This window comes from Erpetoichthys calabaricus, chromosome 1, assembly GCF_900747795.2.
Source record: "Erpetoichthys calabaricus chromosome 1, fErpCal1.3, whole genome shotgun sequence".
Lineage (NCBI taxonomy): Eukaryota > Metazoa > Chordata > Cladistia > Polypteriformes > Polypteridae > Erpetoichthys > Erpetoichthys calabaricus.
The window spans coordinates 187797374-187816744 of NC_041394.2; the positions used below are offsets into that span (position 1 = coordinate 187797374).

The following is a 19371-nucleotide window of genomic DNA, read 5'->3' on the forward strand; positions in this document are numbered from 1 at the left end:
TAGAATACAAATAACATATTTATGCTGTGGCAGACAGCCACCACCCTTACCCAGTCAAGACATCTTTGTGGCAGAAGGACCAGGGGAGAAAGCATGCTAACAGCATTATCTTCCCCCAATTGCTAGACTGCAGCCCCACAGGGTATGCTGGGACTTGGAGTTTGGTGACTCACCCCTGTTGGATTCTGGAGGTGCAGCCAGGGGGTGCTGCAGGGGCTGCAGAGCCCTGCTTCATCTGGCTCCCACCTTACGCGGAAGTGCTTCCAGACGAAGCCTACAGGACACCAGAAGTACTCCTGGGTATTACATAAAAGGAGCCAGCTGCCACTGCTCCAGGAGCCAGAGTCAGGGGGAAGGTGACAAAACTTGCTGGAGGAGGAGTGAAGGTGGACAAAGGCAGAGAAAGAGTGCTATGTCCTTTACTGTACTCTACTTTGTAAATGCCTTGTGAGAAACGCTTACTTAAGAGTTTCCCACAAATAAAAAGCCTGTGTGGTGTTGGACTTACTGTATGTCTGTGTCTACCTCTGTCTGTGTCAGGTGTTGGGGATCTAGAGTGTCCCTGCAGGCCACAATAAAAAGTTTTCAAGTTATTTAAAAACATTAAACAATGTTTCATTTTCTATAGCTTTAAAAAAAATTATTTTGCTTCCATACTTTCTTACAATTCTGGAACATGATTATTCCATTACGGAGACTTGGGAAATTTACCATAGGCTTTGGGTGCAAGGCCGGCAACAGTGGACGGGACTCAGTCCATTGTAGAGCACACTCACACACAAGCACAAACACAGCCAAATTTGATTTGCTATGTGACCTAATATGTCAACAAATAAAATGCATAGAGAAAGCCCAGGGAGTCAAGAGAAACAAATACAGATTCCACACAAACAACTTGGCCAAAAATTAAACCTAGGTAAAAGCTGTCACAAGAATGTATGATGACATCATGATTTGTTTTTTAATATTTTGAATAATACAGTTTGAATATTGTTATTTGATTATATCATTATGTCATTGTCATCATAGCAATGCCACTTTGATTGTGACTTTTTCAGGGGTGGTGTTATATTGTTGTTATTAGTTATGACATCCATTGCATTTTTTCATATTAATGGCCTTGCTACCCACTATGACATTCACTAGTACATCTGTATTTCACCAACATGTTTCCCTTTTCTTCGTCTTTGACTGTTTAACTTACTGCCCAGATGTTGTTGAAGGTTTGTGTTATTGAAATGTTTGTAGGGGATAAGTTTTTAAAGAATTTTAAGTAAGAGAACACCAGTAAGCAGCCAAATCTGGTTTTGTTTATTGTTATAATTAAGCATTTAATTCAATTTGAATTAAATTTACTTTTAGCATTGTTTGGATTATTTCATGTATTCATCTACAGTTGTTATCATCACTTGCTGCAATTGTTTTGTTGGTCAAAGTCAGATCTGTAAAACCTTTAAAAATAGCTTTACAGGTGACAACTTAGCATAACACCCAGACTTTAGCAAGAATTAGAAGTGGAAGTGTTGCAAAATGGTCTCATAAAAATGCAACAGATAAAGTGGCCAGTTTTACAGTACATTATCTTTTTAGCACAATAGTCAATGAAAGACAGTGTGTCTTTTTGTCATTTTGAGAGAAGGTATTAAAAGCCCTTAAAAAAGGGAAGAAAATGTACACATTAACTGAATTATGATGAATATGACCTTCCTATTATCACAACAAACCAAAAACCACTGTAATGTGAATTTTAATACTGTAAAAGCCAAGCTAGTACATTATTGCATGTTGTATATAAAATAGTGCTTTTAAGTTACACATTGGAAATCCACGTGAAAGAACAAATCAACTAATGTTTAAAATGTATAAATCTTTGGAGAACATGCTTTCACTCTAAAAAATGCCAGCATTATTGCAGTCAGAGCAGCCAAACACTGGCAATTTAATCCAAGCTTTCTTTCAGACAATCCACGATAAAATCAGTCCAGGGTTTGAAATATGCCGGCACTGTCAATGCTTTACAACTTAATGCAGTGCGTTGGTGACAGTGTTTCTTCTCATGTTGCACTCATATTTGCTAGCATAATTTAATTAATATCCCAAAATTATCTGTGTTTAGAAATTTATATTCGAGAACTCTACATTTGTAAAAAAGGAGTTTTATTTGAATCCATCCATCCAGCCTCCATTCATTTTCTGATCATTGCAAATTATTCCTCCAGAATTATGTGCAAATCAGTACCAGCACAAAAACAGTAATCCATAGAGGAGAGCCTATGTACTGCAGACATGGTTAGGTTAGGTAGACTTAGGTAGAATATGCAACCTCCAAACAGTCAATTAAGCAAAGTTCTAACACAGTCTGATAGAGTTGTAACATTTGAATGAATTTGTTAGATATACAGTATGTATAGAATTTCAGTGCTAAGTACAGGGAGAAGTGGTTGATAAACCATTTTGAATCAATCTGCAATTAGAATCTAATAGAGTGAACACACTATTGACCCAGCAATCTCTAAAACACCCAGGGTCTGTAAAAGCCATTGAAAATAAAGAGTTGAATGACTTGACTAGACCAGAATAAAGATTGGGTCTTGTTCAAATACACCAAGCAATATTCAAAATGACTTAATGTGATGACCAAATAATTATGGTTGCCTTGTAGGTAAAATTCAGAGACCTGGTCACAGACACAAACCAAGCTTTACTGTACATGTGAAAGTTACGGTTAAATGCAAATTACAAGCAGTTGGCTTGGCCAAGGATGGGACATTATGATTTCTTGTTTATTCTGAGTTTCTTCAGGCATGAAAAGCTTACTAACATCTGATATCTCTATGTTTTTCCAAAGCCCAAAGAACCATGTAAAAAGTATGAGATGGCTACTGCCAAAAAATGACAATGCATTTTAAAAGCATTAGTAAGCCTTTGTTGAACAGATGCTTTACAGCTTTGTTTGGTTCTGTCTTGGAGTTTATACATCCATCCATCCTTCCATTATCCAACCCGCTATATCCCAACTACAGGGTCACGGGGGTCTGCTGGAGCCAATCCCAGCCAACACAGGGTGCAAGGCAGGAAACAAACCCCGGGCAGGGCGCCAGCCCACCACAGGGCACACACACCAAGCACACACTAGGGACAATTTAGGATCACCAATGCACCTAACCTGCATGTCTTTGGACTATGGGAGGAAACCGGAGCACCCGGAGGAAACCCATGCAGACACAGGGAGAACATGCAAACTCCACGCAGGGAGGAAGTGAACCAGGGTCTCCTAACTGTGAGGCAGCAGCGCTACCACTGTGCCACCATGCCACCCTGGAGTTTATACAGTGTGGGATATGGCCGGCCTTTTAACCCGGCCAATACCCCCAGGCTGCCAGGTGGAGCCCTGCCTGCAACAAAGAGGGTCCCGAGTTCCAGCAGGGCATCATGGACAGTGGAGTTTTTCATCACAGCCCTGCTGAATACCATGGGAGCCTCCAGGGGACGCTGCAGGAAGGCCCAGAGACTTTGGTTTCACCTATAACCCAGAAGTACGTCTTAGTCATGGCGACAGAGGGAATGACGTACTTCCGGGATGAAGAAGAGGAGTTTTCACCTGACCCGGCAGTGCTGAATAATCACATGGACTGAGGGATCAGAAGCACTTCCGGGTCATGAACTATATAAAGGACTATGGGAGATCCCAGGGTTGAGCTGAGTCGGGAGGAAGGGTGGCAACGTGTCTGGGAGTGGAGGATTGTTTATTGATTAGTGTTATTGTATTGATTTATGAGTATTGTGGAGTGGAGGGTGCTTTGTGCACATTATTGTCCGAATAAATATTATTATTGGACTTTTATCTGGTGTCTGGCGTCTGATTAGAGGGTTCAAGGGAGCGAGAGCGCCCCCTATCTGTCACAACAGGTATTTGTAATTTATACAAAAGCATCTGCACATATTCTGGCTAAATAAGAAGATAACAAGAATAACATCCATAACCTTTTTATGTTTAACTCCGCAAAAATAAAAGGCACTTATATATGGTATATTTGGTGCCTTGATTCAAGTTTAAACAACCCTGTTAAAACAGATAAAGCTAAGTAAAGGTTAAATACATTAGCTGATATATTGCATGCAGCAAACACATTATTTTCCATAGATCTTTTAATAGCAAGCTACATTAGGCAGTTGAAAATATCTCTTCTTGTAATAAGTAATCAGCATTCAGACACTATAATATAGCAAAAAATCACCTCTCTGTTTCAGATGCTATTGAACTCAGTGAAGCATTCATTTACTGAGAGAGCTGACAAATACACACTTTAACCTATTTTCAGATTTGAGGCCATTATGTATATAATCCTTTGATTCAAACAAACCATTTAGTACAAAGCTGGTATGGTGACACAGAAGTTGGTGTTGTCTCACAGTTTTCTGGACTAACGGTTGACTAATAGCCTGACCACTGTCTGTCTGGAAACTGCATGTTTTCTCTGAGTACAATATATTTCTTTCAAAATCTTGAGGTATGAATGCTAGGTTAATTGCAGACCCCAAATTGGACTCTTATGAATAAGTGGTGTTTGTGACCATAAATGTGAACACCAAAAATAAAAACAGTGAAAATAAGATGTTCAGTTCAGACAGGATGCATCAGTTTTGCCAGACAGAAGCAAACAATAAACAGTGTACATGTTACATACACTCTCTGATGGTGTGCAAGGTTGCCAATATCAAATGATGTTGTAAAACAAAAGTATTTTCAATTAAACAAGGGAGCATATCTAACTTAATGAGTCACACCACTACTCTTTAACACCTTTAAATCAAACTCCTTTTGGTCATGACGAATCAACAAACTAACAATATATTTTTTAAGGAGTTTTATAAGAGTAGAGTTTTAGTCGTCCAGTTGTTTTCCTGAGTTGGAATTTCTATCACTGCATAGTGTTTTGCAAGGAACTCCAAAATTATGGAAGGTGATTATTGATTTGTTTAGTTATAACAAGAAACATAATACAAAAGCAAAACAGGCTGTTGCAGTATGTAACTCACTTTGACAGTATCATTATCTGATAGTAGCGGCGGGAGAAGTTTTTAAGTATGTGTTGTGGGATTGTGTTTTTTTTTATTATTACAGACATCTAAAAAAATAAACCCCATGTCAGTCTCAGTTTATAAATCATGTGATGTAACAGGTATAGGTCAGATTTATGTGCCTGAGTGACTTTTTTGATGGCCACCAATACCATACCAACTTCAAATGTTAGCACTACTGCAGGGATTTTTATAATATTCTAATGCTTCAAATTGAAACATTAGAGTTAATTTTTGTTTTCACAATTTTTTACAGTGAAAGAAGAGTTTAATATGTAATATAAATGTTGCAGATGTGGTTATAATAAAATCAAGTGTTCTAGCACACTATAAACAAGACGTACACCTGACAGAAATCGATGTAACCTAGAAACTGAAATCACTGATCATATTTGGCTGCTGTCATGATTTAAGTATTTATGAGTGCAAACTCCGTTCAAGGACACATTTTCCACATATAATTCAATTTTAAGATCACTGGAAATTTTTCTCACCATATTTATGATCTTTCCCCACTGCCATTTTATATACCATTTTAAACTGAAGCCACCGCCATTTATTGTATTTTCAAATGTCCACAGCCATATTAATGTTATAAACAATTTCCATTGCCACTGTCTAACATCCAGAAATTCTAGTGCACAGGACAGTTACTATATAAGTTTGTGATATGTATCTCCTGTTCTTCAAGGTCCCTGGATATTGTCTCAAATATCTGTGTGCTCAATTACCAATAAAAACGTTTAGTGGGTTAGGGCCGCCTTCGAGTTTGTAGTTAGCATTTTGAGTTTTGTGGTTTTTGCATTTTTATTTTTCTGACTTTTTACTTCCGCATGTTACAGACTAGGAGATTGGTATTCATTTTTTTGTTCCTTTTCACCTTTCTATCTTTTTGGCCAGCCACATTCCATCAGCCAGAATTGCTATATTGTTTGCAAACTCTTAAGAATCACACCATTACTGACCAAAGTTCACTTCCTTGTGAGACGAACTAAAGAAATAAAGCGAAGTAAGAAACAGCACAGAATTTTTATTTATGTCATCAATGTTTGGGGACTAAACAATGTTCAACACATTATGCTTGTGTATGAAAGATTAATAATTTATTATGAAAATAGCAAACAAATGCACACTTATCTCAGGGTAACATTCATTTGCGTAGCCCCAAGAAATTTAAAACACACATATTTATGAATTTAAGCACTGTTAATATGAAACATTATAATCTCAATTATTCTTTGATTAATTGAGAATAATCAATTCTCAATTATCTAATTACCTAATGAAAAAACACAGGTACGTCTCCCAAGCACTCATGGAGCTCTACATTTAGGAAGTGGACTGATGTCTGTTGTAAGATGATGCTATATAGCGCCCGACCCAACACAGATTAAACACGGGAGGCACGTGTAAAATAAATAAACTGTTTATTTTTCTTCCCCTGTGGGCGCACATCTTCCCCGTTTCCAACAGACAATACACAGTCCCAACCACGGCACCCAATGAAACACAAAAGCACTTCTCTTTCCTCTCAGCACTACCACTCCTCCTCAGCAGCTTTGTCCTCCTTCCACCCGACTCTGGCCGCTGAGTGGTGGTTGCTGGCTCCTTTTATAGTTCACCCAGAAGTACTCCAGGTGCTTGATCACCGAGTTCCAGCTGCACTTCCGGGTGTGATGAATATGCTGCCCACACGGGCTCAGGAGTCCCAAACACAGCACCCCCTGGCGGTGCCTGCAGGACCCAACAGGGCTGCACCCCACCCCAATTCCCATGAAGCCCTGTGCGAAACCGAGGCATACCTCCAACCCAGGGGGGCGCACATCTAGCGTCCAGGGGGAGGTATTGCATTGTCCAGGGCTGCTCCCCCTGAATATAGTGTGTAGGGACATCCCAGCTGGACATGGACGCACCCACCTGCCACACTGTGTTATACTTGAAATCATTTTGACAATTATGAAGGTGTTCAGTAGGATGAAATAAGTCATGGATTTTAATTATTCAGTATAGATTGATCCATGGAAATTATGTCGTCTTTAATTTCAGGAAGGAATACATTACTGTAATTTCACAATTTAATTACGATACGAAATCTAAAATTATAAAAACCACAATGTTATAAAATTGTAGTTCCCTGGGTACTTCCACGCTTACTGAAATGCTGCTAATTTTACAGGCCCATGCTGATGCTGCAGACTGTCGCTCCACTGTTTGGAGTTTGCTTGTTCATTGCTTCGTTGTTTTCTTTGAAAGACTTTCTTGAATTAGAGAGTTCATTAAGGTTCCCGGCAATGTCTGTGAAAAGGCAGTCGCTTGTTTAATGTTTTAAAGGGAGATTTATAGATACAGTATGCCTTCCTTTAAAAATAAGTTACAATTTTGTATAAAATGTTAACTATCAGTTTTGATTTCTATTTGCTATTTTGTACTGTTCATGTTGGTGATGTTCTTACTTTGATTTAATATTACCATTTGTTGGTTGATGCCTTCTTAAACATTTTTGAATTGACCCCTTTTCTGTTCAATTTGCCCATAAAGAAGCAACCCCCCCCACCAAATGCTATTAAATATGCTACATTTTTCAGTCCACTTTTGTAGAATGTGAAAGTCAGTCACAGTAGAATCATTAACAGAAAGGTCTAGGACAAACAGTAATACTTTTTGTAATCAAAACCAAAAGAACAAATCAAAACATGAGATCAAAATTCAGAATCAAAAGTAAAAAAAAAATCAAAAATTCTCTAAATAGCCTTCAAATGACAAAAAGTAATGTTTCGGCAGTCTATTTAGAATTTTATGAATGTGAGTACCATGACATCACATCTTGTCATTTGCTTGCCAACAATGAGCATCACAGATAGCAACAAGCAGTAATAATCATGTCAGAAAAATATAATCAACATATAAAAAGAATTTCTTAGGATCAGAATGATTAGTTAATGAATCCACACCAATAAACCTTTTCTTCTTCTCAGTATAACCCAACAACCAGATTTTAAAACAGTTAAATTTGGAACAGTCTAGGGTTCAGAGGAGTGCATTGGAGCTGTATATCTTGTCATCATCTTGATTATTAAAGCTTTTGGTGCATTGATTATTTTAACAGGTCTTTGATACAGTTACATATAGAAATGGCTGTTTTATGGCATTCTTAAAAGGAAGCCTTTCAGAGAACTTTAGTGTCTGAAACACATATAACTTCTTATTTGTTAATGCTGTGTTTTCATATAAGGATGTCTGTGTGTGCACTGTGTATCTATTTAGGGTTTAGTACTTTGGGTATTAAAAGACTAAAATATTGTTAAATGTCTGGATCAAATCATTTTCGTTTTCCTTTGTTGCCTTACAAGAGAACCGCTTTATTATTTCATTATATTATTTTCCATGTGTAAGAGTAGTTTTCCATACTTGAGACTGTAGCTTTTTTAATTTCCTTGAACTACCTATTATATTCTGTTTAGAGTTGTAGGTATATGGGGTCTGAATTAGCCACAGACCATACAATAGTCCATTAGAAAGAATTATTCAAACACCCATAAGATACAGACGTTTCTGTTACTAGAATTCTCAGAAGATAAGAAAAAAGAGTGCTGGTCATAGCCTTCATTTACATAAACTTAGCGAGTCAAAGCCGGTCGCCTAGTGTGACATGCCTCGTGACTCACTCCAACTAGTCTGCAACTCGCTCTGACAAAATCAAATAGGTTTGACTTTGCCTTTAGTTGCAGGGGCAGGCTGTATGTGCACGCCAGCTGACAACCAATGAATGCTCATCCGGAACTACAAAGCATAGAATGAAGCAATGAGGAATAAGGAGCATGGGTGTTTTGGACCTCACAAACAGAAGAGAATCTTGTCTTTCTGATGTGTTGTGTTTACGTACCAAGACAAAACAGAAAAAAAGATAAAGGGCCAAGATTGTGGCTATACTTGCTATAGCTGTTAACACTTTTTACAGTGCCAGCTCCAACTAGCAGCCCACTACCTGTGCTAGAAAGCTGTCATTCAGTCAGTAAATGTGACACGGGCAGCGATTTTAAGTGATTTAACTGACATGGTCCATTGATATGATCAGCAAATCTGACATACCCAACAAGTAGAAACCTCGTAATGTGAAAATGACACAATTGTGGCTGACAGCACATGCAGGAGTGGCTGTGAGAAAGCTGCTGCACAGGAAAAGCTATATCATAGGCTAAGCATCCTTTCCTTGAGAGCAGCAGAAAAACTAACTGGCTCCCTGCAATCCCAATGTCATGAGTTTGTACCCAATCTTTGCTGACTCAGGTTGGACACCTTGAGAGAGAGTCGGAGCATCAACCTTGAGTTCTACTTCAAGAGTAATAACAATAGGTTCCATATTTCAAGAAAAGACACTTCACAGTATCAGATAATGACAAATAACATAACTCTGTAATGTAAACAATGAGGTTTTTTTTTATTTTATTCAATTATTTCACCTAGTGTAAAGCAATGCGAGATTCTATTCTGATCTACCAGTACTTTACAAAACTTTTTTGACACTTCTTTCCTGAAGATTTAATTTTTCTTTAATTGTCAATAAATAAAAGTGCCGCTTTCCACTGAATTATAGTGATGTATTTTTTCAGAAAGGAGGGCAGCAAAGGATAGACTGCATCATAAAATAAAGCAGTGAAAAGCATTCTAATGTATTTATGCCCAGGACTGGAGTAAACTGACTGCTGATGGCTATTAACAAGTCACACATAATCTTTTCATAACAATTCGCCTTGTTGCTACAGGCAACAGTTTCAGAGCCTAGCATTCTTTATATACTGTAATGCAGAATTATGGTCTAAAAAAAGAAAAAAGTGCCAGAAGTGAAGGACCAATATACTGAAGTACTTGCAGATATCAAGCTAAGCCCATAAATGCAATAAAATTACATAAACCACAGACAATACATGTGTATGGCATGTAAAAAAAATGACAAGATGCGACATAAAAAGAACCAGATAAATAAGAGCACACAGTAAAAATGACCCCTAAAAGGCATTAAAAATGTCTTGGGTGCAGTAGTAAATAAATTGGATGTGAGGGGACAACTAGAATACAGTTTTGTCATTCTATACAAATGTTGGATTGGGCAACCAGTTCAAACTCCATTATAGAAAACCCAGGAGCAGGTAGGCGGCCAGTTGGCCAAGGTCTCCAGGACTCAGACTTTACCTTTCGATTTTAGTCTGTACTGTATCGTTTATCATTGTCAAATGGTTATGGTTCATCAATTAATTAATGGACAGATATTGCTGGTTTCCATTTATGTCTAATCAGTTTCTACCTTGTTCTTTGCATGTCTTATCAAACCAATTATTTAGATAAAGATGCTCTTGTTACAACTGGTATTAATTTTTCCATGATTTTTGTTCATCCCTTTTAGGTTCACACAGTCTCCTTTTCTCTTTAAACTACTCATTCTGTTTCTTATATACTGTATAAGTCTGTCTGTTTCATTTGTGTTATGCAATTACAAACCTCTGTTCACCAGACATTCTACTTCTTACATCCCTCTTTTTTGTGCTTCTTGTTTCCTCTGTTCATCGGACATTCCAGCCCTTTTGTGGATACCAGGCATTTTATCGCTTTATACTGTGTGTACATATATATAGAGATACACATATAAAAATAGACTACTGAGAAATTATAATAAATCTATACATCATTGTGATTTATGTGTAAATGGTAGATAGACATACTCTATTAAAATGGATGGAGGGCTACAAATGTTTTTGATGCAACAGATTACCTTTAATCGTCTTAAAATTCATACAGAAAATTGTTTATTTTTTAATAAGGTGTATTGTGATAAAGGGACTCAAACCAGAAAATTAATGTTCACCTTCTTTTCTTTTTTTTTCACTTTTTTTGTCTGTACTTGATATAGTAAATTAAATTTATGCACTTTGAAATATTAATATGTAGTGGAATATGCTTGTAGTATTAGGGTGTTGTGCTGTGTTAGCCATTATGGGTGTAGTGAGAAATCAAGCAAGATGACACCTTTTATTTATTTTTACTAAAAATATGCTCACTAAAAGATAGAACTGCTGCAATTTAATATAACCAAAAATTTTCTGTTTAAATTATTTCCCCTAACACTTGACTTTTTGTATAAAACATCGTCACTAATGCTAATTATCTTCTAGTTGTGTAGTTGCATTGCTCTTTGCAATCCTCAGAAGAAGAAAAGTGTGGTACTTAACCTCTAGCTTCAGGTATTTGGGCAAAGTAAAGATTTTTAGAAGATTATGATAATGTTGTCTGCTCAAATGGAACAGGAAGACCTCCAAGTGTTTCTGGGAAATTACTGTGGCTACATATACTTAAAAAAGTTCTTCATCAGGTCTGAATGTAGTACATTGTTATTGTCGGTCCCTTATGTTCAGTGATTTAGTCATGGAAGTGCAATTGTCTGTTTATTTCTGTTTATTTTAATTTAAAAAGGAATCTTTTGTTACTTCTTTATAAACAATCACATATTTTTCTGTGTATTTAAATATTTGGGCGGCACGGTGGTGCAGTGGGTAGTGCTGCTGCCTCGCAGTTAGGAGACCCGGGTTCGCTTCCCGGGTCCTCCCTGCGTGGAGTTTGCATGTTCTCCCCATGTCTGCGTGGATTTCCTCTGGGTGCTCTGGTTTCCTCCCACAGTCCAAAGACATGCAGGTTAGGTGCATTGGCGATCCTATATTGCCCCTAGTGTGTGCTGCCCGGGGTTTGTTTCCTGTCTTGAGCCCTATGTTGGCTGGGATTGACTCCAGTAAACCCCTGTGACTCTGTAGTTAGGATATAGTGGGTTGGATAATGGATGGATGGATTTAAATATTTTTGAAAGTGTTCTTAAGAAACACAGTGTTTGCTTATATTTGTTTTTTTATAGCTATGTATTATTACATATCTACTTGTTTTATAGATTCCTATGATGTCGTGGCATGGCATTTTTTACCCTGTCCACACCATGCAGTTAACAGCAGTAATGAAAGCATGTACATATTCTTTTTCTGAAAGACAGTACAAGTTGTAAATGTGCATGCATACGTATCAAGCCAAATAAAGGTAAAAATATCCAGAGATGTATTTTAAGATATCTTAAGTGAATGAAAGATACCTGATAATGTCTATTTCCACAAATCTTTATTACGTTACCTGATGTCTCAAATACCTTTCAGAATGTCTTAAAACAACATACTGGTTACTTTCAGATACCTGAAAAGCATCTTTAGATATGCCAAATTAATTTTCTGATATCTTAAAATGGGCTTCTGTTCCATTTAAGATATCTTAAAATGTATTTCATGATATGTAAAGCATAATGAAATATCTCTCAAATATATTTCCAGATACATGCTGTGTCTCCATTTCAAGGTACAGTATCTGGAATGTATTTTGAGATATGTTAAAAAAGGCAGCATGTCCCTTCAGAAGAAGATGACTTTTTACAGGTGATTTTGAAATATATTTAAATGAAGTTCAGGTATCTTAAAACATGTACAGGATCATTTTTGAGATACTGTATATTAAAATGTATCTGAGATATCTTTAAATGTGCAGAAAGTTGTTTTCAGATACCTCAAAATGTATTTTTTGTGATATCTTGAATCAAGCTTCAGATGCCTAATATGCTGAATTGCGTTAATTTTGAGATATCTGTAAATTTTAATTTGGCTTGCCATATTAATCCACAAAGCAAGTGAATTAAATATGACAAAGCATAGAAACCCATATGGAACTTATGCTAAGAAGCAGAAATGTCTCACCTGGGAATCATGGTAAACTAATATATCTTTTTTTTTGTTTAATTCTTCACTTTTTCATCCTTCCCTATACCTACCAGTCTCTAGAACACCAGAGTCAAAAAATCATGAATGAAATATATAACTAACCCCAGCTGCACAATTTTTCATTATGTTTTCAGGCAAGCACATGAGAGATCTCGCACTGTGCACCGTATGCTGATATACTTCATAATTTGTACAGCAACAGGAGGCCTTGTGCTAAGATTTTAGCTAATGCAGGGCAATATGTCTGGAATTTGAAAACAAAAACAAGCTTTTTTGAATTCTTTCTCCAGGTTCTTATACTGTAGCTTGAGCTTTGTTTACCTTTAAAGGGCCGGTGGTCCCAAACCCCACACCATCCTAATTAGCCATAACCCTTAGTCGGTTATAATAAATGTATACAGCCAGGTTATCGTAACTTAGATGCCACACATGAGAATTGCCTACATTGTGTTGAGTATATTAGCACCTGCAGTCTGGTCCAGTGTGTTTCAGTGTGCCGTGTGATAGAGCAGTGGCTTGTCCAGAACTGGCTCTTGACTTGCTTGGCAATAAAGGTTATTCATGGCATGATTTTAAAGTTTTTATGACAAATTGAAATAAATTATAGAAATTTGATTCCCCTTAAAGTTTTAATACCTATATCTATTATTTGGGGTGCAAATAGAATAAAGTCTACCCTTCTGTTCATTTCAAGAACTAACTTAATCCAATTTATAGCTATAAGGATTTAAAATAGTACCTGACCAGACAGAGTCATTCACAATATAGGAACTAACAGTCATCAAAAGACCAATTCAAAATGACAAATTAAACTTTACATATAGAAAATGCTGTATTTATATGCCGTCTCATGTAGCCCAACAAAAAACAGCCTCAAAACTGTCAGAACACCTTGTAACACCAGAAGAAGTTCTAGTAAAATTCCACCTAGAGATTTAAGGATCATTCTTGACCCTAGAAATGTTTACAAAAGTTGTCCGAAATATAGAATATAAAGACTGTTCCTTGACAGAGGCATGGTGAGGGTTTTTCTTTTCTTTCTGTTTTGTATATCTGAATTTTTTTTTTTTGACCACTGCAGATGGTAACAATGTCATTTGTTGCAGACATGTGTAACAGTGCATCTCTATCTGTGATTTAGTCTCTTCACATTTACTCTAGACCTGCATGTCCAAAATGTTGACAGGTCTCTTTAAGTAAACCAGCTAGTCCATTTAAATCTGGAAGGGTGTGTTTTGTAAAATTCACATATTTAGGTGTCACAAAACTTAAATAAGTAAAATTGTATTTCCATTTTGGAGCACACTGGAACCTTTACCTTTGATTCAATATACTTCTGTGAGTGGTAGGAAAGATTAATATAATTGATAGTGAATATTTTATTAAAGTCATTTTTTCAATGTAATCATTTATACTGTATAAGTGATTTTTAGATAAAGACTTTAGATAAAGTCACGGTCTTATTTATTTGGAAAAAGACATGAAAATTCCATTTTAGAGACCTCACACTGAGAGACTTTCTCGTACTACTGTACTTCCAGCTGGATGGCAGATGCTCAGGCTCTGGGGTTCTGTACTGAACTGTGCATCTCTTAGCTTAGCTTATACCGACATGATGTAAAAGGTGCTTCAACAAACTGCAAAGTTTAGGGACTGAAGACTTGTGTCACTGGGATATTTCAGGGTTTTTTTTTCAATTAATTTGCAAATGTGTCTAAAATCCTGTTTTCACTTTGCCATTGTAAGGTATTGAATGTTGCTTGATAAGGGAAAACACTTTAAATGATTTTAGCACAAGGCTGCAACATAACAAAATGTGTAAATGTGAAGGGGTTTAAAAACTTCCTGAATCCATTGTGTACAGCTTTTAGTCTGCCAACTTTATATTTGTCGAAACCTCTGAACCAGTGCTGTATGTAAATTCATTCACATGTTAGATGAAATTTATAGTGATATGTTGCATGTGTATTGATTATTGTTGTGCTATGTGGAACATTTTTTAAATATATTGAAAGATAAAGAAATCTTTAACTGCTTTTGTTGTTTATATGAAATTTGCTTTGTTTTTTAATAACCTTTTTGCTATCACTCAACATGTCAAAATGTGAATTTTCAGAAAAAAAAATCCAAGATAACCTGAAAAAATATTTTCTAATTAATGCAAAAACTTTGCCAGCATAAAGTACAGTGTTATTTACCATTTAACACCTAAGAGTTATATTATGTAAAAAAGTTTTTTTTTTCTTGTAGCTTACATAGGTAGCTCCGAACAAGGCACTTTGTGAAGTAATTAGATTTCAGTTTAACTTAAAGCAGCCTTCCATTTAATGCGCTTAAACAAAGTGCCTTACAATTGATATTGATACTAAAGTTGTTACATGTTTTTAATGATGAAATACAAAGAACAAAATCACTAAATATAAGCTGCAGTCTGTTTAAGATCTTGCACACATATCTGCATCGTCCTGTAAGAACTATCAGTTCTCTTGGTATTTAAAAACCAAGTGCAGTGTGAGCATTTGGAGGAAACCATGTGTAGAATTAGATGAGAGGCAAGAGGACTTCAGCCATCGTCCTGAAGGAGCGTAAAAAAATCTGGTTTATTCATTCTCTTCAAGTATTATGAGCATAACTGTCACAGCATTTCTGCAAGCCTCACATAGCATAACAGTAATTTTATATCTTCTGATAAAAACTTTGAAAATAACCTTCTTTCACTTGTCCTGTGCTAGCTGATTGGTGCAGTTCTGACTGCTTGTTTTATCTATCTGCTCTATAAAGAAGAGGAAGAAGACTTCTCTGACATGTGATTGGTCAGCATTTCTTAATTTTCCCCTTTCTGCAGCAGTGGGGAGGGGGATGCATGATGGACATCTTTCTGGCTGACAGCTCAATGTAAAGGCTCCTGTGTACATTGTTGGGCAAATGGCATTGTGGCTTTGCAAAATGTCAGTCCATATTTGTTACAGTAAAACTCTATAAATGCACTGATGAAGCTGTTGAAAGGAAAATCAGAAACACCCTTTGAGAAACCTTTTTAGGTAGAGAATGTATCTGAACAAACAGATCAGACACATTTGGGAATTTAATAAATTGGTGATTGGAAGGTTTGCCCGATTTCCCCTAATCAATAGAATGCTTTTCAGCTCCTCTATTAGTTGACCTGACCCATATGTACAAGTGTGTGTTAATCTCAAATCTGTGGCTCATTTGAGTGTAACGTTTATTTGGTGTTTCTAATTTTCTCATTTAACTTTAAAAAAGATTCACGGTAGATTGCACGCTGCCTATTGCATGCCTTTTTTTTGGTTTTTGTGTTTGTTTCTTTGTCTTTCTACCTGCTGCTAAAAGCTTGAATGTGCAGGTACTACCTGTTGTTGATTACCATGCATTATCTGATGTGCAGAGATATGTTGTGGCAGTTTGCATAAGTACAATTTTTCTGCTAATCAATCAAGAAATGTAATGCATTGGTTATTTATATGACTTAATAACTGATCAAGCCGTCACTGCTAACAGATCTTTTATAGTTAACTAGTGCTGTTATTTTCTAGTGTTCAATAAAAAAATTGCCATAACTATAGCTGAAAGACAAATGCTGATTTCAAAACTGAAACATTTTCTGCTTTATTACTTGAATATTTTGCGACATTTAAACATGCTTTTATATGGGAATTCTGTACTAATGGACATATTATTTTACAGCATGATTATTACTATAGAAGGCAAGTGATACAGAAGTAAAAGTTGTCTGTTTTATGTGAAGTATTCCAGCTTTAAAGTTTTCAGTTGTTTGGGGAAATTTGTTCAGGTTAGAGTTTATATATACTTTCCTTTTAATGAATATATGCTTTCTATCTACAGTATGAATAGCATTATGAAGCCATATAATTTGGTCCTTGCAGGTCTCATGAAAATCTTGGTTTTCATAAATAAAAATCCACCACCTCCATTCCACTGAGCTTTTAATTTTGTTAAATTGATTGGATTACAGTCATTCCTCACCTATCGCGGGGGTTACGTTCCAGAACCCCCCCGCAAAAGGTGAAAATCCGCGAAGTAAAAACCATATGTTTATATGGTTGTTTTTATATATTTTAAGCCCTTATAAACTCTCCCACAATCTTATAAACATTTTCTGCACAGTTATACAGCATAAACCCTTTGTATTCTCTTAGATATTTGGTAAGATTTGTTGAAATTATGTATGTAAACACACTGTTTATATACAGTAAAACCTAAATATTAGAGATAAGATATCAAGCGTCTCCGATATCACATATGTTACATGTTATGTTGCAGCCATTACGATAGACAGGCAACTAGCTATAAATACGTACAATGCAAGAAAAATTGTATACAGTAAAATGTGTGTACAGTGACACTAAACGTACGTACATGTACTAAGTACTGTACGTAGAAAATTAATTATGGTTACTCACCAACAATGACACGACGACTTGTCTGATAACGATGAGTTTAATTTTACTGCACAACAAAGGAGAGCGTTACAGCTCTTCTAAAGGATCCTCTTCAGGTGACTGTGTAGCACCGTCGTTGTTCTTCTTCCATCAGTCTTCAATCCAAATCCCTAAAGCAAATTCCATCCGGACTACCGCCTTATTACGTCCACTTACAACTCGTTTTGCACCCTGGTTAAAGGACACTGCGTCCGTAGATCTTATTTTCTTTTCCTCCTCTTTAAATAAAAAGAATCATGGACTCATTGATGCCGTAAAGGTGTCCTACAGCGGTGTAGCTGTTCCCTTCCTTCAACATATTCAAAACTTTTACCTTTTCAGCAATCGTTAGCATCTTCCGTTGGCACTTGGGCACGGCCTCTGAAGCAGTAGCAGGAGCAGATCGTTTTGGAGCCATAACGAAGGGCTTGACTACGCACAAAGATAAACACAAAAGAGCACAAAAGTTAACTCTTTACACAGCGAAACACGTTGATGCTGAGTGAGCGAGACGAGACTTCCTGGTTAACGCAGCAGAATTGAATTCGGTGCTCGGTTGCTGAGCCAATCAGCACACAGGAACTTAACTGTGTGCTCTGATTGGGTAGCTTCTCAGCCATCCGCCAATAGCGTCCCTTGTATGAAATGAACTGGGCAAACCAACTGAGGAAGCATGTACCAGAAGTAAAAAGACCCATTGTCCAAGCAGAAACCCGCAAAGCAGCGAAAAATCTGCGTTATATATTCAGATATGCTTACATATAAAATCCGCGATGGAGTGAAGCCGCGAAAGTCGAAGCACGATATAGTGAGGGATTACTGTACTATGTCTCCACGATGGGACAGTTAACTTTGTGAGCTGGAATGTTAAAGGCCTGAATCACAAATTAAAGAGAAAGAAAGTATTCTCTCACCTAACAGGTCTAAATGCAAAAATAGTATTTTTACAGGAGATCCACTTAGTAAGCAAAGATCAGTTCCGGCTGCAAAAAGACTGGACTGGCCAAATGTTCCATTCCAGCTTTACAAAAAAAACTCGAGGTGTGGGAATTCTTATAGATAGAACAGTCTCATTTGTAGCATCAGATGTAGTATCGGATCCTGAAGGGAGATATGTGATTGTCATGGGCAACTTATTTAACTGTAAAGTGATTTTGATAAATGTTTATGCACCCAATCTCGATGATAGGGAATTCATGTAAAATGTATTTGCATCTATTCCCAATGTGAACACTCATAAAATTATAATGGCTGGGAACTTTAATTATGTTTTAAATCCACTCTTAGATAGGTCTCCTGCCACAGGGGGGATGACATCTAACACTGCAAAGACAATTACACAGTTTTTAACTGACCACAACTTATCAGATCCCTGGAGGTTTCTAAACCCAAACTCAAGAACATATTCCTTCTACTCACGAGTGCATCATTGCTACTCAAGAATTGATTATTTCTTTATAGATAATAATTTCCTGGCTGCGATTCAATCTTGCACGTACGACGCTATTTTTATTTCTGACCATGCCCCTCTGATCTTGGAGCTGAAATCATTATGCCCCACATACTGATCTCGCAGATGATGTCTTAACCCACTTCTACAGATTAGCAGATGAGAACTGTACAAAATTTATATAAAAAATCAGTTTCTTCCTAGAGACAAATACATCCTCAGAGGTTTCTGCAGGAATACTCTGGGAAACTCTAAAGGCCTTCTTAAGAGGACAGATTATTTCATATCTTTCCCAAAGAAATAAATTAGAAACCAAGAAGGTATCAGAGCTAATCAACGAAATTACTAGAATAGATGAAGAACATGCCAGGTGTCAAAGTGAAGCTCTTCATAGGAAAAGACAGGCTCTGCATTCAGAGCTCAACCTCTTAACAACCAAAGAAACTGAACAACTCATTTTTAAATGAAGACATCATTACTATGAACATGGAGAGAAAGCTAATAAGCTGTTAGCTCAACAAATCCACAAGCAAGAAGTTCGCAATACAATCCTAGCAATCACCAACACAAATGGAGATAA

General features: G+C 36.7%; 1 protein-coding gene across 4 annotated transcripts in view; it reads left to right on the top strand.

Annotated features, from left to right (window-relative positions):
- Positions 1 to 19371, top strand: part of tspan11 (tetraspanin 11) — a 343309-nt gene that overhangs the window by 314342 nt on the left and 9596 nt on the right. For 2 of the 4 annotated variants that reach the window (XM_051923121.1, XM_028810166.2), the window contains exon 8: positions 15614 to 15694. The exons of 1 other annotated variant lie outside the window; for it this stretch is intronic. In XM_051923121.1, the coding sequence (XP_051779081.1) occupies positions 15614 to 15691 (78 nt within the window). In that variant the 3' untranslated portion in view covers positions 15692 to 15694. The remainder of the gene's footprint in view (positions 1 to 15613; positions 15695 to 19371) is intronic. One more of the 4 variants, XM_051923125.1, reaches the window with a different exon arrangement.